General features: G+C 38.6%; 1 protein-coding gene across 3 annotated transcripts in view; it reads left to right on the top strand.

Annotated features, from left to right (window-relative positions):
- The first annotated feature begins 372 nt into the window (after positions 1-372).
- Positions 373-24,488, top strand: part of LOC126236922 (ralBP1-associated Eps domain-containing protein 2) — a 125,048-nt gene continuing 100,932 nt past the window's right edge. For 2 of the 3 annotated variants that reach the window (XM_049946585.1, XM_049946584.1), the window contains exons 1-3: positions 373-850; positions 21,039-21,207; positions 21,575-21,660. In XM_049946585.1, coding sequence (XP_049802542.1) covers positions 701-850; positions 21,039-21,207; positions 21,575-21,660 — 405 coding nt within the window. In that variant the 5' untranslated portion in view covers positions 373-700. Of the gene's footprint in view, positions 851-21,038; positions 21,208-21,574; positions 21,661-22,171; positions 22,419-24,488 lie in introns of those variants that run through there. The other variant, XM_049946586.1, reaches the window with a different exon arrangement.

Here is a 24,488-nt window from a genome sequence, read left to right as displayed (position 1 = left end):
AGTTGTGCGTAATATTTTTTCCCGACTGTCTGTATGTGATTTAGTCCAGGATTGACTCGTTGTTTGTATGTGTACCTTTTATGATTGATTGCTCTTTTTGCTAGCTTCTGTGCTTCAGAAAGTTCTATCATTTCACTATATTATAGGCACAATACTATAGATCATTCTACAGTAGGAATAATGTAACATATAGTAACAAATAGACTGTGTTGTTGCCTTTTTTATTTGTTCAAGTTTTACTATTTTGTGCTGTTCTTACGCACGTCACGTTGTTGATGTGACAGTACAAATCGGGCATCGCTGCAGAAAAAAAAAAGTGTACTGATTACATTGACACACGAAGGCTGTCCGATGTGAACAGGATGCACCGGAGATCTCAAGACGGTGAAGCGCTTTGACGCAATGGTTTCGGGTCAGATAGTGTGCGTCAAAGATGACAATAATAAGCGTGTGAGACTGTGAATTAATGGCTTTAATTTGGCATTCCTGTAAAGAGGCAAAACGAGAATGGTGAAGGTAGTTGTGTTTTAGCTTTGAGTGGTTCGTAAAGTGAGGATGTACGTTACCGGCACTGGTGACAATTAGATGTTATGTATGTTGGCAACGTAGAGAACATCTGGGATGTACTGTGTTTTGGTTTATGAACCGGCGTAGTTACTGTTGCTCGGTTAGGATATGGACAAATAATTTTTTTTAGAAAATGGAAGATATACAGCTTACTGAAAGTGAACAGCGGTACTTTGGTGACTTGTTTGCATGCTGTGATTTAGAAAATACAGGAAAAATACCATTGTCTAAAGCAGCCGAACTGTTTAAGTCTGCAAATCTACCTATTGGTATCTTGAAACAGGTATGTGCACATTTTGTGTGTCTTCTACTTGAAATATAATACACAAAAATAAAGAGAATGGATCTTTGCTGCTGACAGCATTGAACTTTACTGCAAGTGATTATTAATTTCGGTTCCTGGTTGCTTGCTCATAGGGACTTGGCTGTCATTAAGCATTCATAATATTTCCGTGTTCTGTTGCTGCTGCTCACGCGTTTGCGAAGTCATTGTATTGCTGTGTTCACAGTGAAGATTAATTTGTAGGTGAATTTTGTTCGTAGTGTTCATAATTTTGCAAAAGCAGGTTTATTTGAAATGGGAGGGAACTGGACATTGGTGCCATTTCCTTTGGTATTTCATGATGTTTACCCTGTGTAAGATAATATACATGTTTCCTGTTTCCTATTGTCTGGACAATGTCATTGAAGTCCTGTTCATTATTTGATACAAAAGATTCCGGTCACTAGTAAGGCATGTTGCCTACATATTCCCTTGGTTAATATGGCATTGCATCACTGTTTTTGTGAAGAAATCAATTTTATGTACTGTTGCTATAGGAGCAAGGGGTTTCTTCCAGACTGGATGTGATATACTGTAGATGTGGGGAAAAAAGTGTTAATCTGTTAAAAAATGTAGGCTTGAAAGACCTGATTCCAGATCTCTAGAAGGAAATGCAGTGCACTACTTACTAATAGTGATTTCATGTTCTTATGTTCCAAGAACATATGAAGTATTCTCTTGGGAATGGTTTTACAATGATGATCAAATATATGTGGGCTGTAGTTGTAGAACCTTCTGTCTACTAGCATCATCCAGACACATTTGTTTGTTTATTTTTATTCAACCTTGAAGGGTCATCTCATAATGGTGCAGAGATTGTCATGGTAATAGGATTCTAGTGAAAATAAATAGTTCAAAATATATATACAAGTATTAGAGGAAAATGGAAGAAAGTGATCAGTGAATGTAGAAGACAATCAGAAGCATTCCTGCAAAATGGTAGGAACCTAGTTTGGAATGAAGATGTATAGAAATTACTAAATCACAACACTTAGCCAATACATTTAAAACATGGCAGTGAAGAAACAAGATGTAAGCAGATTGCAAGCATCTGAAATGAAATTCCCCAGAGACAGGATAGGAGTAACAAGGAGAGATAGTATGTGGAATGAAAGGGGAGTATTGAAAGAGGAACCATTGCAGGATAGAAAAAGGTTAAGATTATATGGGCACTTAAAAGAGAATGGAAAGCAAGAGGATTCCCATGAAGATACATGAAATGGAGATACAAAGAAAATTACCAAGAGGAAGGCAGAGAGACAGGTGGCTGAAAGGTGTAGAGGAGTGTGTTAAAAGAACAGGAAGGACTGGACCAGAGTGGACACAGAAAGATGGTGGGAAAACAGGACTAGATCATGAGGCTTATGTTCCAAACAAACCTAGCTTGGGACTGGAAACTGTTAAAGATGATGATGATGATGATGATGATGATGATGGTGATGATAAGACACAAGTATACTTGAGGATAAGACATGTGATTATTACATCTCAGACAGACCCTTTTGTATATGTCAACAGGGTCGACAGAAGCGTCCGATCCCACGCGTCGGCTTTGACCCGTGACGAAAGGGTGTTGTCGTGTGTGACGTCATGACGGCACAGAGTTTGGTTTGAGTGTGGCTGTCTCCAGTTCTGTTTTATCTTATTTTATTTACTTTTCTGATCTGTTCGTTCTATCTCGTGAGATTTTTTTTTTAAAAAAGACAAAAAACACTAATTAGCTACTGAAGCATCTTTATCTTCTATGGGTTGCAGGGGTTACGACCCCTGGGGAGGTGGGTGGGTATTCATACATGGCTGTCTTCACTTACACGTTGTAGCTACGCAAGGCGTCTAAATTTGTTTATATTTAGTTTGCCCCCCACCCAAAACACCCCATTTCCCGCACTTGTCCCGTTAGTGTCATTAGGCTTCTTGTGGAAAGTGTGTGTGTTTGTTTTTGTTTCCGCCATATTTGTGACGTCATGGGTCAAAGCAGACGGGTGGGATCGGACGCTTCCGTATTTCCATGTCAACATATCAAAGATATTGTGTTTATGTGCCTCAAATGTCTTTTTGTGGTATTGATATCACAATTGGGGGGGGGGGGGATGACTTAAAACTAGACATTTAGAGGCAAGGCACAATTTTAAACTAGTCTACAGGTTTTATGATGTTCTCATTGAGTCATTGGTCCACATGCAAATTATTAGGCTACACGTTGGCCCGATAGTGGAAGAGGGTCGTGAAGAATGTATAGTGAAAGAATGAATATATTAGTATAGACAATAATCATTGCAAATAGGTACACTGATTAATCTTAGTTTGTCTGTAATAATTTTAGATTTATTTATTTGTTTTACTCCTTTTATACAGCTGTCAATAGACATAAAATTGTAAAATCCACAGTACTTTGTTGTTTCTTGTGTATTGATGCATTCTTGTTGTTTATACAGATTTCTTGTTGTCCACATATGAATATTGAGTTGGGCATTACTAATGTGATATGTAGAAACTTACAATCTTTTCATTTAATGAACGAGTTGCCTCCTCAAACTTATTATTCTTCCTGTAGTTAGATGCAAAGTGTACTGTGTGTGCTAATGATCAGAAGCACAACAAATAAGCCATTGTAAAATTATTAACTCAATATGTTCATTTATGTCTGTACTGGAAACTGTTAATGTTTTTTTTTCTTTTTTTTCCATCTATAATATTGTTTGTAATACTCCTTTTAGACAGCTTTTTTGAGCCAATTTTTGGATTATCAAGGTAGAGCTTTACTGGTCATCTAGAACCACTATTCGTATTTAATTTTGGTTAACTCTGCCCAGATTCAAATTTTCTGTTCTTGTTTCATTATTGCCACAAAAAAAAGAAAGAATAAAAAAATAATCTAACTGGAAATGCAACATCTGGTTTACCATCAAAGGAATTATTCACATGCTGTTAAAGTAATGGAACATTACATACCAAAAGAACCAGTGGTCCCCACTTACCCATGACTATTGGTTCATGCTTCAGTATATGTCCTGTCAACTGATCACTTCTTTTAGTTAAGTTCTGCCATAACTCTCATTTCTCCCCAGTTTGATTCAGTGCCGCATCATTACTTTTCTGATGCACCCAGCTAATTTTTGTTATTCTTCTGCAGCAGCAGCATATTTTAAAAGCTTCTGCTTTCTTCTTATCTCAATTAGTTATTCCCCATGTTTCCCTTTCTTCCATATAAATAGTTTCAGAAAAGACTTTGTAACACTAGAATTTATCTTCAAAGTTACTAGATTTCTGTCTTCAGAAATACTTTTCTTGCTATTGTATGTCTACATTTTGTATCCTCTCTACTTCAGCTGTTATCGGTTGCTTTGCTGCCCACATAGCAAAACCCATCTACTACTTCTAGTGTTTCATTTGCTAATCTGACTCCAATACCATTGACTGATTTAATTCACTGAATTGCATTACCCATGTTTTACTTTTGTTGATATTTATTGCACAATGTTTCTTCAAGACACTAAGCACTTTATTCAAGTAGGCCCTACTCTTACAAGTCCTTCGCAATTTGTGGTGGCAAACTTAAGTTTTTATTTCTTCTCTCTGAACTCTAATTCCCTTTCCAGATTTCTATTTTTATTATTATTATTATTATTATTATTATTATTATTATTATTTTTTTTTTTTTTTACTCAGTGCACAGATTGAGAGACATGGTGGATAGGCTACAATCCTGCCTCACTTCCTTCTCAGTTACTGCTTCCCTTTCATGTCTTTTGACTCTCTTAACTGCAGTTCGATTTCTGTATAAGTTGCAATTACCTATCTGTCACTCTATTATCTCCACTAACATCAAAGTTCGCCTTTGTTCAACCTATCTTTAGAGTTAACCATATTGTCAGTATTGCATTGCATGATCATAAATTTCTCCAGAAGTCAAACTGATCGTTTCTGAGGTCAGGTTCAACCAGTATTTCCATTCTTGTGTAAGTAATTGTGTCAGTATTTTGCAACCATGACACATTAAATTCGGCAATATTCTTGCCTGTCGGGACCTGCTTTTTTGAAACAGGAATAATTGGCGTTTCCTTAAAGTCTGAGAGATTTTGCCTGTTTCGTATATCTTGCACACCGGGTAGTACTGTTTTACCTTGGTATGTTCTCCAAAGGATATCAGTAATTAAGGGAACGTTGTTAACTCTGCAGAGGCTATGTTTTGACTGAAACTGTTCTGCACTCTGTCAATTTTTTCCTCATAATATTATATCTCCCATCTCATATTCATCTACTTACTCATCTCATCTGATAATATTTGTTGGTTCATTTCCTTTGTACAGTTTTTTTCTGTATTTCTTCCATCTTCCAGTATTTTTGCTTCCCATTTCCCATTTTTTGCTTAGTATTGGATTGCACTCTGAGATTTTGATATTCATGCAGAGGCTTCTATTTCCTGCAAAGGTTCCTTGAGTTTTCTTTTAGGTAGCACTATCTATAGTTGTACCTTCTACTCCTTTGCATTTCTCCTCTAGCTATTGCTGCTTAGTTATTTTACGCCTTCTATGAATATAATTGTTTAGACAACTTTATTTCCTTTTTCCTGCTTCTTTTGCTGCATTTTTGTTCTTTCGCCTTTTGTAGACTAAGTGCAGTGTCTTGTGTGTTATCTGAAGATTTCTACAAGGCATTGTCTTCTACCATTTTCTCCTCTGCAGCTATTTCATCTCCGTGGCCTATTGGCTCCGTGCCAGGGCGGTTTCTGCCTGGGTCGCTCTACCACTGATAATCTTGTGTCCCTCAAGTCTACCATCCGAACAGCCTTTTCCAGAAGCCAACACCTGGTTGTCATCTTTTTTGATTTACGAAAAGTGTACGACGTGACCTGTCAACATCATACCATTGCCACATTATAAGGGTGGGGTCTCTGAGTCCCGCTCCCGATTTTTATCCATAATTTCCTGTCACTTTGTACTTTCCGTGTCCAAGTTGGTGCCTCCCATAGTCCCCCCCCCCCGCCCCCCCTCACCATATCCAGTAGAATGGGGTCCCTCAGGACTCTGTATCGAGTGTATCTCTATTTTTAGTGGCCATTAACAGTCTAGCAGCTGCTGTAGGGCCATCCGTCTCACCCTCTCTGTATGCAGAAGACTTATGCATTTCATACAGCTCCACCAGTACTGGTGTTGCTGAGCGGTGCCTACAGAGAGACATCCACAAGGTGCAGTCATGGGTACTAGCCCATGACTTCCAGTTTTTGGCCCCAATGTTGGAACTTTATCTTACTGACAATCGTCTCACTGTAGTGGAGTCCTTCCATTGCAGGTCAGGCATGCACAACTGCTCACCCGTTACGTTGCACAGGTTCGTATTTCTCCTGCGCATCCTTTTCCCACCCACAGTGATTCATCTCCTGCATCGGTGGCCCAGGTCAGGGCTTACAGTTGCAGTTCGTGTCCGATCCTTTCTATCGTTTAGATAGTCCTTGCCTTTACCACCTATACTCAAGGTCCATTCTCGTACACCTCCATGGTGTACACCTAGGCCGGGGCTTCACCTGGACCTTTCACGTGGCCCAAAGGACTCAGTTCCTCCCATGACACTCTGCCGTCACTTCCTCTCGATTCTTGACATGTACTGAGGCCATGAAGTGGTTTACGATGATGGCTGATGGTCACGTAGGTTTCGCCTTTGCCCATGGAGGACATATTGAACAGCATTCCGTGCCCGATGGTTGCAGTTTTTCACTGCAGAGCTGGTGGCTATATTTCGTGCTCTTGAGCTCATCCGTTCATGCGCTTTGGAGTCATTTCTTCTGTGTACTGACTCCTTGAGCAGCTTACAAGCTATCAACCAGTGCTACCCTTGTCATCCTTTGGTAGTGACCGTCCAGGAGTCCATCTGTGCCCTGGTACAGTCCGTTCATTCAGTGGTGTTTGTGTGGACCTCAGGACATGTCAGAATCCTAGGCAACGAACTTGCTGACAGGCTACACGGAAACCTCTTATGGAGATCGGCATTACAGCAACTGACCTGCGTTTGTTATTATGCCGCCAGGTTTTTTGGCTTTGGAAGGCGGAATGGCATAGTCACAGTACGCACGACAAACTGCGTGCCATTAAGGAGACTATGAATGTGTGGCAGTCCTCTGAATATGTGGCAGTCCTCCACGCAGGCCTCTCGCAGCGACTTTGTGGTTCTCTGCCGGCTCCGCATTGGCCACGCTTGCTTGACCCACCTGCTGCGCCATGAAGACCCACCTCAGTATTGATGCGGCGCACGTTTGACAGTGCCCCATATTCTGGTGAACTGTCCCACTTTGACTGCCCTGCGACGAATCTTCGGCTACCAGATTTGTTGCCGCTAATTTTATCTGACAGCGCCACATTGGCTGATCTAGTTTTACATTTTATTCGTGAGGGCAGGTTTTATCATTTGATCCAAGTTTTAGTGCATGTCCTTTGTCCCTCTGTGTCCTCCACCCTAATGCTTTTAGGGTGGAGGTTTTAATGTATTGCGGAGTGACTGGCTTCTCCTTTTTATTCTCATGGTCAGCCAGCCATGGTAATCTGTTTTGTCGTTTTAATCTCTTCTACCTGTTTCTTGTGTTTCTGTGGTTTTCTTCTCCCTGTTTGTCCATTTAAGTGTTTGTTTCGCTTCCGTCGTTCTTGTGGTTTTTCCTTTCTCTCCGGTTCGTGTTGTTAATCTCGCTTGTTTTATTCTCACTCGTGTGGCATTGCTTAATTCGGATCAAGGGTCCGATGACCTAGCAGTTTGGTCCCCAACCAACCAACCAACCAAATTGAAGGTGGTTTGATAAAGAGATTGTTTTACGTTTCGTTGGATATTTAAAAACTTTTATCTCCAGCCTGATGTCTACTGCCGACGTGTTCTAGTCTGTTACACCAGCTTAAAAATTCTATTCTCAACCATAGATACTGACACGCAGTCTGTGTGAAATTTATTTTTACTTCTAGTATTGTGTTTGTGAATTGCAGAGCTCATTGTAAATTCACTTATGTGATTAACCACAAATACTATTAGATATATTAGTATACATACTAGCGTGTATGGTACCTGTAGGAATCCGTAAAGGTCCCTGAACAAATTTCAGCAAAATGTACAGTTCAACTTTTTATACGTTCCTGTTGAATTATTGCTTATCTGACCATGGCTGCATTGCTTTGTAAGATATACCACTGGGAAGTATTGAGTGAAAATATGCAGTGTACAATAACTATGAGAAGTCCAGGATGGAATAGTATGGAAAGGATATATTGCAGCTCACTGCAGAAGAAAACTCGCTTACATCCAGTCAAGCATATCTCTCTCTCTCTCTCTCTCTCTCTCTCTCTCTCTCTCTCTCTCATACATAATCACTCACATAGGGTTTGTAAGGATAAGATTAGAATAATTACAGCATGCTCAGAGGCATTCAACTTAGTTCCATACGTGAATGTAACGGGAGGAAACCCTAATATATGTACACACACACACACACACACACACACACACACACACACACACACACACAGAGTCACTGTATGAGAGTTTCCTAGATCTTATAAGCACTCAATCCAAAATAATTTGTGGTATTCTTTTTTGTTGTGCCTATCTGTGACTCGTCTCTTCCTCCTCCATGTGTTGTGGTTAAAGTACATTTATGGCATCGGTGGCTCTTCAACTGCATGCTGTTGTTGAAAATTTGTTTCTGTTGGTCATAGCCAATTGGGTAAAAGTATACATTAGTCACTGAAAATCTGCAGGAGATACGAATTGATTACAGTTGGTTTCAACATGAATAGTGTGAAACTGATGATTTTTCATCTGTATGTTATGGATTATAAAGTTGGTAACTGGTTTTCGTATGCATTTATTGGAGTATGGCAGGATTTCTCAGGATATTGTTTCGTAATTTCAATGTTATAGTTTGGTTGTGAGTTGGTGAAGCCAACAAGTGTGAATGGAGGAAAACTGGCTGTGGCGGTGGACTAAATTTGTAGTGTAGCTTGATCATCATTTCGAAACCTTGCATTTTTAAAAGTCCCAATCCCAAGGTTGTTGCTAAACAGGAAACTAAGAATTCAGTTTAAATTTTATGGAATATTTTGTGTTATATTATGAAAATGTACTGCACAATATATTGCATCTATATCTATACTTTGCAAACCAATTTGAGATGCATGGCAGGGGGTATGTCCCCCTGTACCAGTTATTAGGGTGTTTTCCCGTTCCATTCATGTATGGAACATAGGAAGAATGATTGCTTGAATGTCTCTGTGCATGCTGTAATTATTCTAATCTTACTCTCACAATCCTTGTGTGTGTGTGTGGGGGGGGGGGGGGGGTACATAGGGGGTTGTCGTATATTCTTAGAATCATCATTTAAAGCCGGATCTCGAAACTTTGTTAACAGAATTTCTGGTGTTAGTTTACATCTCTCTCCAAGAGTCTTCCAATTCAGTTCCTTCAGTATCTCTGTGACACCCTCACACAGCTCAAGCAGACCTGTGACTGTTTGTGCTGCCCTTCTCTGTATATGTTCAGTATCCCCTATTAGTCCTGTTTGGTATGGGTCCCACACACTTCAGCAGTATTCTAGAACTGTTTGCACAAGTGATTTGTAAGCAGTCTGCTGTGTAGACTGATTGCACTTTCCCACTATTATACCAATAAATTGCTTTACCTGTGACTGAGTATATGTGATCATTCCATTTCATATCTCTACAAAGTGTTAAACCCAGGTATTTGTATGAGTTGGCCAAGTCCTACAGTGATTGTTGATCGATATTAAAGTAATAATGTACTGTGCTTTATTTATTTATTTTGAAGTGCACAATTTTACATTTCTAAACATTTAAAGCAAGTTGCCAATCTTTGCACAACTTTGAAATCTTATCAAGATCTGACTGAATATTTATGCTGCTTCTTTCAGATAGCACTTCATTATAGATAACTATATCATCTGCAAAAAGTCTGAGTTTACTAATAACATTGTCTGCAAGGTCATTAATGTACAACATGAACAGCAAGGGTCCCAGCACACTTCCCTGGGGCACATCTGAAGTTACTTCCATGTCTAACGATGACTCTCCATCCAAGATAACATGCTGCAATATACCTACCAAAAATTCGTCAGTCCAGCTATCACATAATTTAATACGCTCCACATCTTTTTGACTACAGGTATCGAACACTTCCCTCATTGTTTCCATCATACTATCTAATCGTCGTCCTGATCATTCGTCATGTTTATTGCCCATGATTCAGCACTCACTGCTGCCAACTGCAACACACAACGCAAAAGTCGCTAACATCATTAGTGCGCTTTTACTGTGCTGAGTAGCAATCTATACTTTCCATATTGTTGTTAAATACAATGAGAGAGATTTCTGAGTGTGCATAGAGAGAACTGATCTTTTTGGTTAACTGTAACTGTGTAAAAAAAATGTTGTGTTTATGGTTATCATGACAAAGTAGAGTGCATTGATTGTATGTAGGGATCCCAGCTTCCAGTCGTTTGCTGCCAATGAAGCTTTAATTAAAAATAGACCGACAACCACATTATACTTTTAAGTGCACATAAGTATTGTTGAAACTTCTGAAAGACATTGAAACTTCTGAAAGACATGATTGAAGGAAATAAAATGGAAGGATACAGTAATTATATTGTTATTACATAGTCAAAATTGCACTCTGATCACATCATTGTAGTTGGAAATTTTTCTACCTTAGTGATAATGGTTAGTATTATGCCCTAAGAACTAAGTTACATCCATTTCACTTTTAATGATAGAGATTGAGGTGTGAAATACCTTGCATTACTGGTAAAGATTTATACTTGAGGCAGAACGTAATGAGTGTTACGAGAATTCAATAAAAAAATTTTCCTCGGACTGGTATCTGTAAGAATAATAATGAAGCACTATTGATTTGTAATTATCTGCATTTTCTTTGTATTGGCAGTCATATGTTATTGCACTACTGGTAATGTCAGTTACCACAGGTCAGCTGGTGAATGAATTGTCTGTTCAGTAGGTTACTTGTTCTCAATACAATTAAATTAAAAATATTTAAAGAGTGAACTACATCTTGTAGCGTGAGAATTTCTTTGGTACATATTTAAGCAGAAGAAAATGTTGTAAATTTATTATTCCAGCAGCATAATGCAAAAAATATTCTTTTTTAAATATTTAACATGCATGTGCAAAGTTCAGATTAGCTCATGTAATGAGAGCTGCAGATAAGATGTTACTAGGTGGGGATCAGTCACTTTGCTCCTGATACAGTACTCCCCCAGAGCGAATACTACATGAAAAATTCTGGACCTTTAATTTGGTGCGCATTTCAAAATATGATTCAACCATTGTGATGTAGGTTTATCATGATTAAGAGGCATTATTTTTGTCATGTGCAAAGTCAGTTGTTTAAGTAAGACAGCAGTTAATCAACAGTCTTTCTATTGTTAATAATTATGCTGTAAATACGGTTCTTAGGTGAGACATTGGATGTTGTGAAATTTCCACGTTATTTTATCAATGCAACTGACTGTCATCCTCATGTGTGGCAAACACACTGCTGAGGTTGTGACCAAAGCCTCCTAGTTATGGCAGTCTGAGAAGAAGCTGCACAGGCATGTGTGCATCATATTCTGTGACAAAGATGAAACAACAGCTTCGACACATGTGCAGAGCCTGTCAGTCATACTGTGTGCTGCCATCAGGACCCCAATGCCCTCTGTCGGGATTGGCCTACAATGTATGTGTCCACCATTCGTGCTATTGCCATCTTCAAATGTATGTAGCTACCGCAGTGACATCCTTTGCATGACCAACAGTTACCCTTTGTAGTTGCTGTGATTTTAACAAGGCTGGCAATGGATCCCACACTGTGCTGAGTTGGTATCCTGTGTGCCCATTGAGTGAATTAGTGGAGTTGTAAATTTCTACTGCTTCTTTAATAATGCTGTCCCACTATGAAGATATCAATAAGAGAATTTTGGTGTTTTTGTATTCCATACTATATCCTGTACCGAGACAATGCTCGGCCACTGCAGATTTCTCTGGCTGGTCCAGATGTGTATATCGTCGATTTCAATGCATCTGTCTTCCACAGTGCACCAAGTTAATCCAGTGTATGACATCCTGCAGCTACATGGAATCCTATAGACATGAGGCCCTAATCTGTCATTGAGCCTAACAGCTCAGAGTTTCATTGGCGCATGTAAAACACATTTAATTTTGTTTTTAAAATAATACTCTGATGATTGAGGAAACACCACTGACATATGGCAAGATGACCATTCATCTTTGTTCATTTTCTTCCAGCTCCTCACTTTGTCTAACACACACTAGGCATAAGGCACAGTGGATCTCCCATCTAGGATATCCATTCTCTAAAAATACAGTGTGTAGGTGGCGAAGCTCATCAGATAGGCTGTCTAAATTGGGCAGTCCTAAGTGTGGCAGTTCGCTGTGCAAGTTGGCAACAGCTGTTGGCCTGTGAGTACAAGTCCGTGTGTGCAGGTCTACAGCAATACAGCTTGCCCCAAGGTGCCATCCTCTTTTCAACACACCAATACATCCAGGAACAGTAGTTTGCTGTTTTCTCCATCTCCACTGTGAACTTGATGTTAGAGTGAAGAGAACTTAGGTGCTGCAAAAATTGTGCCTTAGAGCCAGAGTACATTGGTCTGGAGAGGATTTCAGTTGCATTTCCTTTAGCCGCTGATGAGACCACAATATTAGGGTCTTCATGTAGAGATCGAAGTGCTGACCTCCTTTACTGTCTACCATCACATAATGAGCGCAAATAATAGTCTTTTGATGTACACTTGTTGCAGACGGTTTTCTTGCACGTATGACACTTTACAAATGATCTGTTTCCTTCACAGTTAGACTTTACAAGGCAACATATTCACTTTTATTGTCCCTTAGGAATGTCTTCAGATGTGGTTGATGTACAAGACGTCCTGGTTGGTGCTTACTTCTCAGCTAGCTCCTCCCCCAGCAGCAGTATGAAGTCTGTGTTTCAACTTTTTCTCATTTATAGCATTGTACAATACCCAGGCATCTATCCCAGCCAAATCCATCAGGTTGTAAAATGATGTGTGAACGGGCCAATGATGGTGCTTCGACAATGTGTTTGTGAGCCGTTTGGTCCACCATGTCCACTCCACATTTAGAGCCATTATGAAATGTAACTGGATGTCACTTATTTTTCAAACCATCTTTAATTTTAACATAAGGAGCATAGTGCCAAGAATCAGGATATTCTTGTTGTTCTTTCCCTGGTAAACTGTCAGTGTGGTATCATTCTTCTTCAACACTGATGCGCTGTATAACACTTCTTTTGCCTTCTTGATAGAGCCTGGATTTTCGTTGTGAGAATGATTTATGATGCCCAATAGACTTGTAGCATTTGCTTTTGAGGTTACAGAGAGAGCCAAGGAGGTGAAAAAATTGTCACAGGTGACATATCTTCCTTTATTGAAGTAAGATTGCATCAATTTTTCCACAACAAAATTGGCCTACAGTCATCCTTTCCTGGATAAAGGAAAGCATTCACAATATATTTGGAGTCTCTATCTACTGCCATCCAAAAGTTGTGCCCATATTTGTCCGGTTTTGAGGCCATGAACTGTGTGAATCTGCAATGGCACTTTGACGGAAGAAGCTGTTCGTTGATTGTTATATATGGACCCAGTTTGTAGCTACATTGTGCATTCGCATACCAGATTTCTGATACCAAAGCAAACTTGTCTTCTTTCAGTTGTTCTGATCTTGTGTATCTAGCGTCAAATCTGAGAACACATTATCTCTCTGAATCTGTCACGAGCCATTGTTGGCTTCACAAAATTATTTCGCCACTTCATTGACCATGATGTGTCTAGTTATAAGCATTTTGCTACTATAGCACGACAGATGTCCGATATAGCTATAAAAGCTTCACTGTTCATAGTCCACTCATTTGACCCCTGCACTGTAGCAGTTCTCATTCATGGTTTTATTTATTCCATGCGGAGATGGGCCTGTGTGGTCTTTAAAAACATTCTGTTGTCCATATCTGCCAGCTAAATAGTCACCTATAACTCCCACTTTCCAGGTTGTTCCATCTGGTGCTACAATATTCTACTTGAAGGACACTGAAATAGTCCACAGCCTCAGTCATTTCATTGTTCACGATGCCCACAGCCACAAGTTGACATATCCTTTTTGGCAGCTGTTCCTGTAACAGTAGTAATTATTATTACAATACATATTGGTATTCAATATTTTGTGGAATATTAGAACAAAAAACACACCTTCATAAATGCATTGTAAGACACATAAAAACTCAAGAAAGCAACAACGTATAACCATATGTGTTGCAATTGAAATCTCTGTCTATGCAGCACATCCATAAACAATAATTATTATAAAAACAAACAAACAAACAAACATGTATTCCTCCCTCATCAATATTCAGTAGAACATCCTGAGGAGTAACATCATCTGATGAAAAATCTGTAACTACAGGTGGTGGAGATTCTTCCTCAATTGGTGGCTCCAGTAGCTAGCCCTCAGAAGCACGATCCAAAATCTCATTTAAGGCATTTATAATGCCCTCTTCTGTTCATAGACGTTGGGCCGTAATAAATTTGTATGATGCAAGCACCATTTACACAGTTAGAATGCATTACTAAAACCGAATTTAATGAAATAAAGTACTGACTGCGCAGAACTTGCATACACGGTCAGATGCGTTTCAACCTGCTCTCCCTCTTCTCACCTTCTGCAAAAAAAAGAGCAACGTTTTCTGGCAATGAGATAAAAGGGAGTTTTGCCATTGTTGACCAAACACATTTTAACAATAAGCAGGAAGCTACATGAAAAATGTAATTGTTATAGTGGCTGCAGCTGAGGGGTCAGAACTGTCCCATCTGCGGTTCTATGTGAATATTCGTATTTCTCTTTTAAGGTTCCCCATAAAATGTAAAATTAAGTATAACTGCTGCTAATAACCTTATTTCATAAAAAGTCACAGAAACTCGGCACTCTAGGCAACAATGCAAAAGAGTGACAAAAGACAGAATTAAGAAGTGAGTCACGAGTGACCCAACCACGGTTCTAGCATTAATGCAGCCAGTGGATCAGGGTGTTATTGCTGCCTTGAAGAAAATTTAGAGAGGAAGTCTGCTACGGAAACTTATTCAGTGTTTATATGACCTGGGACAACTGGGAAACATGAGAAGAACCTGGGAGTTTTTTCATCCTGGTAATACATGTGAATTTTTTAGGACTCCCAGAATTTTTAATTATTTTAAGTTTCAGTTGAATTACTATAATTTTGGCTGGTAAGAACTGATACTCTAACAAAGAATTTGACTTTAGCCCACTACTGCAGAATCATACTGCAGCAGTAAAACATAAATGAGAGAATAACATGAAAATAAAACTATAGTTGCAAAGAACATGTGCTCTTTACAACAACAAAACACAGTGCACATACTGTCTGTGCAAACTAAGAGTTGACACTTGGTCCAGTGACTGATGAGAGTGACCATAAATACAAAACGCCTTTCGGGTTGTTCCCAATGGCCTCTGGTGCTGAGTGTCAACTTAGTTTGCACAGACAGCCCAAGTGTCTGTCAACAGCAAAATATGTGCAAGGCTTCAGGACAAAGACTTTGCAATACTACATAACAACAAACTACTTTGATGAGCATGACGTCACAACTGTTTACTTTTCTAACAGGTCGCAGGAAAATATTGCAGATTGTGATCTGATAAGTGTCTGAATTCAAAGTTCACTGCCAGGCCACTCGGAGCGCTACTAAGGTCTCTGTTTCTGTATCGTAGCACGAGCATCGCACTTCTTATGAACTCATATTTATACTTTTGTAATACCAAAATAATCAGTGTAAATAGTCATGCATTAAAGATATTTCCAGACAATGTTGTTTTTTGCTGGGAGTGCTGCCAAGTTCTGCGCCAGTGTATAAAACCTTTGCCATTCAAAGGATTGATACATTTTACAGCTCTGAGGGGCACAATATAGTCACTTAACACACAAAAAAATTATACTTTAACACAGGGTATAGCGTACTGTCATCCAGAAAAAGTCTCCGGTGACCCAGCCCCGCAGTGCCAAAGTGGTCAGGCATTAACAGTGCGCCATGTTTTATTGTCGTGTCCCCGCTTTAGTCAATCTCGTGTTGTCCTGTCCCTGCCATCTACTTTACCGGATATTTTAGCTGATGACGCTCGAGCAGCTGCTTGTTTTCTGCGTTTTATAACTTTGACTGGCTTGTCCAAAGACATCTAACCTTTTTACTTATTTTATCTACATCTTTGTCAGGTCTTTCTGGTGTCCCCCCTCCCCTTGAGTTTTACTAGATTCCATGTGCTCTAATAACAGTGACTGGGCGCTAATGACCTCAGTAGTTGAGCGCCCTTAAACCCCACAAAAAAAAAAAACAAACAGAAAAAGTGCATTTTCATCCTGAAGAGTGTGTTTTTAACAGGAAAATCTGGGAAAAACCTGAGAATTTTTTTCTTGTCCTTGTGTACACCCTGTCATTGGTGAGAGTAGCAGTCTTCAAACATTTTGGACACAATTAACTGTACTAGATGCAATTTATTAAGTGTCAAAGGCGAAAGGTGGAAGTATTAGCTAAAACAATCAACCATAGCCAAGTTGTGGAAGAACATTAACCATAAAATTGATGAAATCAGTAATTCCATCAATGAAGAAGACTGTTTCTTAATAACGTTAGCTGCAGTTTTGAAATGTAGTCCAGTGTGTGACACTGTTGACAAAGAAAATATTGCTGAATGGTTTGACATCAACCACACATAACCCCAGGCCATGAGGTGTTGCATTGGGTGTGGAGTATTTTTAATATTTTGGGAGACTAATGACAATATGTAAGTTGCCATAAAAAAGTTCCAGTTCTGACACTGTTAAAAACTTGCACCATATTGGCTTTTAAATCATTTTACAGAAAGAAAAACATGTAACTACACCCCCCACCCCACCCTCCCTCTAGGTATGAGTGCCCTTGCTGACTCCAACTATATTTAACTTAGACTTTGTTTTTCCCTTTTCATATTTTATAGCCTTCCTCACACTTTGACTTCCAATATTCCACTACCTGACTCATGGAATGTTAACCATTTGTTGCTCAAGCAATCTTATTCTCTTGGTTACCTCCCTTTTATCAGGCTCTGCCTGGAGATATGAATACGAGACTAATCCAGAGTATTTTTTCAGTGGAGAGATCATCATGATTTTTTTTTTTTTTTTCAGTTACAGACCACGTCATGTGGACACACATTGTGTCTTTTTACGCAGCGGTTTTCATTGCCTTTTGCCTCCTCAAACCACAGACTACTGCTGATTCTTCCTCCTCTTAGAGGCAGTTGTCCACTTTAAATGCAAGACAGTGTCCTGAACATTTGTTCACTCCTCTGCTCTCTTTGCAAGGCCTTTGGCAGAAAAAAGGTGACTCTTTGTGCTGAAAGTCATTGATTGCCACTGCTAATGACTTTTATCCAAAATTTAAGATGCAGCTGGTATCGAACCTGTGGCCCAGGATGTTTTGATTTGTGGCCAAAGACATGGTGTGAGAAGTAAATTATAGTCATTGCTTATGGTAGAGTAGTCCATATACTAAAATGTCAAATTTTAATGATGAGGCAAACTTTCACAAATGCACAGTTTTTAGTAAAAGCAGTGTGAAAGTGAAATTTAGTTTCCAAACAATTGCTGTGGTGAAAACCATGACAGAGAAAGAATTTTTGAACCAGATTCAATGATTATTTACTCATTAAGTATCAACCAAACACAGGTGAAACTTCGTGGCAGATTAAAACTGTCTGCCGGACCAAGACTCGAACTTGAGTCTTGGTCCGGCACACAGTCTTCGCTGCAGAGTGAAAATCTCATTCTGGAAACAAAGGTGCATTAGTTTTTGTTTGTCAGGCACTTCATTTACTACCAGACACATTAGTTTTAAAATGCAGTCCCTGAGGCAGTTACGAATTCATCAGGTGAGTCGCTAATTGTTAGTTACAACAGTTTTTGGCAGACTATAAAAATCTTGTGATGGCAAATAGAACTGCCTTTAAGCTATCTGTTTACTTATTCCTTGACTCTGGCATATTTCCTGACGTACTTAAATATGTTGTAGTAACACACTTGCATAAAACTGGAGGTAAGAAGACCACCATTAATTGCAGACCCATTTCAGTTCTTCCAGTTTTTTTTCCAAATTCTTGTGAGAATGTAGGCTATTATAAAATATTAACTAAGTCTTCTGTTAACTGCTTCTCAGTTTAACAATTATGTTGGATTCTCCACATAAAATGATATAAAAGACCTCATAAATGAGGTTCGGGAGAGGCTAAACAAGGAGAGCTATCCTGACAGTATGACGCCACAAAATTCCATTTGGAAAACAGCATTGGTCAGCATTAATGACATACATCTTGCATGGGTGGATTATTACATTCATAACAGAAAGCAATGTCACTTTGACGGATTGTGTAACAGGAATTAAACTAATTTTGGAATGGAGGATCATTACATCCAGGGTCTCACAAGGATCCATACTGAATCTGCTCTAATTCCTAATGTATATAAATTATCTGCCAGTGACTTTAAAGGGTGGTCAAAAAAACTGTGATGTTTGCTTATGGTGGCAGCATATTAAGCAAAGGTCAAAGCTCAAGTTTGAGAAACAACTCAAATATTTTCTGGAATGGTCAAAATTTGCCCACAGCAAATATTTTAAGCTGTAATCTCACATATTCAGTTTGACAAGCAAAAGTAACCTGCTGGCTCAAGAAGTAGATATTAATGGTCATACACTGGACGGAAAATTCCTTCAGGGGCCAATCGGATAACAAGTTAAAATGGAAAACTGATCCAATTGAGAAGTGCAGATAAGCATGTTTTCCTTTTAGCAGTATCTCTCATTGTGTTGACCCAAGGACAAGAGTGTTTGCTTATTTTGCATATCTTCAGTCCCTGTTGTCATATGGATTATCTGTTCTAGCAGTGTACCTAAAGTAAATAATGTATTCATGCAGCAGAAGTGAGCAGTAAGAATATTTTGTAAAATAGATAACAGTACATCTTGCAAAGGCCTCTTGAAGGATGCTGAACCCTCACACTCACTAACAAATACATTTGCTGCTTAATAACTTTTGGTAGATTCATTGGAAGTTCAGTTTGTACAGTCACTATAAAGGACACAAAAATATTTTCAAACAGTGGAAAGTCGTGGATGGAATGTAACAATATCATGAAAAGGAAAGTTGGAAAGTTGTCGCTCACCAAATAGCGGAAAAGCTGAGTCGTAGATAGGCACAACAAAAAGACTGCCACAAATAAAGCTTTCCGTCCATAAGGCCTCTCTCTCTCTATATATATATCTCTCTCTCTCACTCTAGGATCCAGAGTGGAGCTAGTTACGCTGGTCGTCTGTGACATAATAAATGTAAAAAGTACTTTGTTTGAAAAATACCTGTGTAAGAAAATAAATGTTAAGCTTTTAATGGAAGACAAAGAAGTAGCTGTTTACTAGAAATGGGGAAGCACCAAGTTCTGTTTAGGGAGACAATTTGACCAGCCCTTGTCACAGGTGATACAATTTTTTTACCACCTAGTGAAGTCATCAGATCAAAACAAATTACAAAATGATTTAAGCAAGATACCTACTTGCTGTGGCATTTTGAACCTGAACAGTGAAACGTGTGAGGTCATTCACATTAGTACCAAAAGAAATGTTAAATTTCAGTTACACAACAAATAACACAAATTTAAAGGTTGTTGATAAATATTTATGGATTACAATTACAGACTACTTAAATTGGATCCATAATATAGACAATGTTGTGAAGAAGGGGAACCAAAGACTGTTTTATTGTCAGAAGGCACAGAAAGTGCAACAAATCAGCTAAAGAGACTGCCTACATTACACTTTTTCACTGTCTTCTGGAGTATCGTGGTGCATTATGGATCCTTACCAGATAGGATTGATATAGGACATTGTCAAGTTTCAAAGAATGGGAGATTGTTTGTATTATCACCAAACAGGAAATAGATGTCATGGCTGTGTTAAGCAAGTATGGGTTGTTAACCATTATAAGAAAGGAGTTTTTAGTTGCAGTGAGATTTTTCACAAAATTACAGTAACAAACTTACTACTCCAAAAGCTAAAACATTTTGACTCCTGCCTACATAGAATGCAGTGGCTGTTGTGACAAGATAAATCTCAGCTCACACAGAAATATATAGGTGTTTGTTTCTCAGATGTGCTATTTGAAAGTGGAACCGTAGAGTAAGTGTCTGAAACTGCAAAACACGTAAGTGTGAATTGCAGAGTAATATGTAGATGTTCCAAAACAGCAGTTTTCCTCATAAATTATTAGGCTACATTTAGACGATATGAACACAGTAATATTAAGCAGCGTGTGGTCGTTAGTAACTGATACAGTATATGCATTAACATATTCGTAGACTCATTTCACATTCAAGAAGGTTCACAGCTTGATGGGATCTAAGGAACACAATGAATGAGTGAATAAATACTGTATCTCTATTAATTTGTTATTGTAAGTAAAGCTCTTAAAAGAAAATGTGATTTTCATGTTGGAGCTTGGCATGGAAACAAATGAATAGTTTGTAATTGATGGTTCTGTTATGACACAATATTTAATACGTGAAATTTTTACAAACATTGTAAGCTGGGAAAAGCGAGCAGAATTGAAGAGAATTTGATATAATCTAGAATCAGGATAATACTTAGCACTATGCAAATAAGGTGATGTCTTTGCTGCCGTGACATACATTAAAAGTACTAGATACTGGTGTTCCGAAAAAGTAATTTAAACATTGCATTACATAGTCTGAATTTTTATGAAAACACTGTGAAACTAATAGCAGGGGTTAAAATGATAATTAGGTGAAGTACTTACTTGTCAGTACTGGAACAACAAAAGCAAATTTCATTATGAGTAAAACTATTCATTAAGTCCATTTAAGGTTTTCTGTAAACTTTCTGTATTTGTAATAGTATTTAAAGATTCATTTTTTGCATATTTTTCCCTGTGAGTTTTGCATCATTGTGATTTATTTTGAGTAAATAACTTTATTTGTGAAGGCAGTAGTGAACTCTATCCCTAATTCTTTCCAGATTACAGACATATGTGGAGTTGGAAGAAGTAATTATTTGGAGCGCCGACAGTTCTACTGGACACTGAAGCTTATTGCCGCATTCCAGGCAGGGTTACCAATTCGTCCAGAATTATTTCAAACTAACTTAGATGTACCTTTACCTCGCTTCACAAGAAACAACAGCATGGGTGAGGTTTATACACACACACACACACACACACACTCTCTCTCTCTCTCTCTCTCTCTCTCTCTCTCTCTCTCTCTCTCTCTCTCTCTCTTCCTCCCCCTCCCCCCCTTTCATTCTACCACCCTCATTCTCTTCCTCCCCATCTCTTGCCTGTGTGTGTAAATAAGTTTGTAAATGGTGATTAATTGTTCAGAAATTTAATTGTGGAGATTTGTATTAGATACATATTTATAAAAGTACTATTAATGAGGTCTGTAATTTCTGTTTCTACTTAGTGATATTTTTCTACAAATATTATTTGTAGTTGGAACTGAAGTTTCAGTTGAAAATATTCTTAAATAATATTTTTGTACCTTTTTTTTTCATAGAGAAGTGGGAGAGATGCCATGTTAATCAGAGTGCAGGCAGCCCTGACTTAATACAGCTCAGTGACACTGATAGAAGTCTGAATCAGGTTAGTGAGATAGCCTGGCATCATATTACTGTATGTGTTGTCATCATAACATTTGTGTGGAAAACAGGCACTTCAGAGTTGTTTTATAATATGATGTGTTAACATTACACAAAAAATGTTCTATTGTATTTCTCTGTGCATTATTTGCACCTTTTTCAGCTTATCTTAAATTGTTACAACATTTGTGGTATTAATAATACATCTGTGAAGAATATACTACAAATTCTATATGGGTGAATAAAGTCAGGATTTTTGTGAAGCACTTGATTTGTCATTATTCAGAGTGTCACTGCAACTTTAGTGTTGACTGGATCTTAGAGATATGTGACACTTTACTGGAACAACTTCCCTGATGGGCAGTGTATTGTAGAGGGAATTTATATTGTGATATTTCTTGGAAATTTTGGATGCTATGTGCAGTTGTGAGTTGTTCCAGTTGTGACTTATGTCACAATTCATTCAAGACCCAGAACAGAAAAAGCTCTTTGTGAGCAAAGGATATAACCTTTATTATACTTTCCTCATTTATAAGAAAGAAAAATTGCCTATAAGGTGTCCCAAGTAGGTGAATCCATCCTAAATAGAGCTTTCTCTGCGACTATCAGATATATCAAAGCTCCAGGAACAGTTTTCTCGGTTATTGTGCTGTTTTTATTAGAACTGCTTCATTTTCTGTGTTGTTTGCTTCCCTTCTGTGTACCTACATAGACTAATGACAAGGATACTTTATGTGCAACTGCTTGAAAACTGTGTAAACTGTGAGTACCAATGAAAAACAAGTAAATACTAACTGAAGCACTTAAGACATTTATTTTATTAAGCATTTTTCTGTGGAGCTACACAACCACAGCTTAGAGCTTATTGGAATTGTGTAGCATAGGATTTGTTTCTTTAAATAGTTGGGACGGAGCAACAATAATGTCTTGCTGCTCACCACAAAAATGAAGCATTGAGTGCCAGGTGGGTAGTTATAGTGAAAAAAAGACTGCTAGGTATAGTTAGCTATTGAACTAAGCCTTTTGTCAGATGTACATCTCACACGCACGCACGGCCACTGTTGTCTCTGTGCTCTAAGGCCCGACTGCGACCCCAGACGTATTCAGTATCAGGCCGTAGTACGTGCAGGTAACAGTGGCTGTTTCTCTCTGTGTGTGTGTATATGTGTGTGTGTGTTGTTGCTGATTGTTGAATCCTTCCATTATTGCAAGCACTGCTACCAGTCATCTTCTAATTAGCCTGTAGGAGATAAATCTTGTATAGCATATTATGACAGAAAAACTGCGGATAATGAACACATTTATTGTGTTGAATTTCCATCTTATGAAGAATGTTTAATTTTTGGTGCATGGGTTAAATATTCAGTCTACTATGTGCTCCTCCAGTAGCAATTTTAAGGTGTAATGAAGTTAGTGGTGGAGCAATCTCATATCTGTTAGAAAGTAAATTAATTCTATGTACATGAAAATAACTGCAGCTATGATTAAAAACAAAAATGTTCTTTTAAATGCGTAGTGTGAGACTTACGTCTAGTTAAACTAACACAGACTTCTATTGGCACAACGAAGTTGATCATTAAGATGCAGATAAAATGAGTTCATATCAAGCTGAACTCTGAAATCATAGTTGTATAAACATTAATCTCACAGTAGTGCCCCCAAGGGTCTTGCCTACTTTCGTGAGTACACAGGCACAGTGACCTAGCCCGTTGCAGTCTTACTCTCTGACTACACCTTTTCTCGGACTTTGTCCCTAGAACAGATTCCATGCTGTCAACCTAGCTTCCTCGTAGGATGATTATGGTGTTTCCCATATTGTTTCATTATTTTGCACTACCTGTTTCAGTTAAATATTTTAACTAAGTGTGGCATGCGTGGGAAAGGTCGCTCGATAGCCAGTGTGGTAGACAGTCCATGTAAGGGTCCCTCAGGTACCTGTCTGGTGATAGCCCCCTGATTAAGCAAGGAATGTATTGTCGATGCTTGAATTGTTACCTCTCCATGCATGCCGTGGAGAGTATGTGTATGTGCCTGTCCGTTTGGTGGCACTGGAAAACTATCAGTTGGTGGCTGTGAGGCTCCAGCAGTCTCTCCGGACAAACCGGACTACTTCAGTGCAGATCGTTACAACCTTAAGAACATTCCTTCCTTGCTCACACCATAGGAGCAAAGCTGCACGATTTGCAGAAATGTAAGTTCCAATTTTGCACTCTGTCAGATAGTCATTTCTGTACTAGGCCAATGTTCTTTGTAGAGAATATTGAAAACATTTTTGAGAAAGTCTCTTCTCATAATAAATTACAAAGTGTATCCGTCTTAATCAGACTGCTGAAACCTACCCAGCTTCGGGGTGTTACTCTCTTGTAAGAATCTCGGTCATGTACAAGTTACCACACCACCACATAATTCTAATATGTGGTACAGGGTACCATTTTTTCTCAGGGACTTAACACTGTGGATGGATGGAGGATTTCACAATTACTTGGAGAAGTGTGGTATCCATTTCATATGTTGTGTACATCAAGGCTCACTAGACAACAAGGTTGACACTGGAGCATTCATTCTTGCTTTTGAGAGGAATTCACTTTCAGAGAAATCAAAATCATGGTTTACTGCTGTGATGTGGAGTGGTATTTATCACCCCCAATGTGATGCTTTAAATACCAACACTCCGCTTTAAATGTCAACACTCAGGCATATGCGTCCCGGTGTGCATGCAACCTGATTTGTGGAGACTGTGGTCGACTACATCATAAAAACTCATCATTTACTGTACTACCTGTTGTCAGTTACAGAAATGACCACCTTCCTTGATCCCTGAAGTGTGGTACC

Source organism: Schistocerca nitens, chromosome 2, assembly GCF_023898315.1.
Source record: "Schistocerca nitens isolate TAMUIC-IGC-003100 chromosome 2, iqSchNite1.1, whole genome shotgun sequence".
NCBI classification, from domain to species: domain Eukaryota; kingdom Metazoa; phylum Arthropoda; class Insecta; order Orthoptera; family Acrididae; genus Schistocerca; species Schistocerca nitens.
The sequence above is the reverse complement of the archived record's forward strand: the minus strand, read 5'-3'. Positions and strand labels throughout refer to the sequence as shown.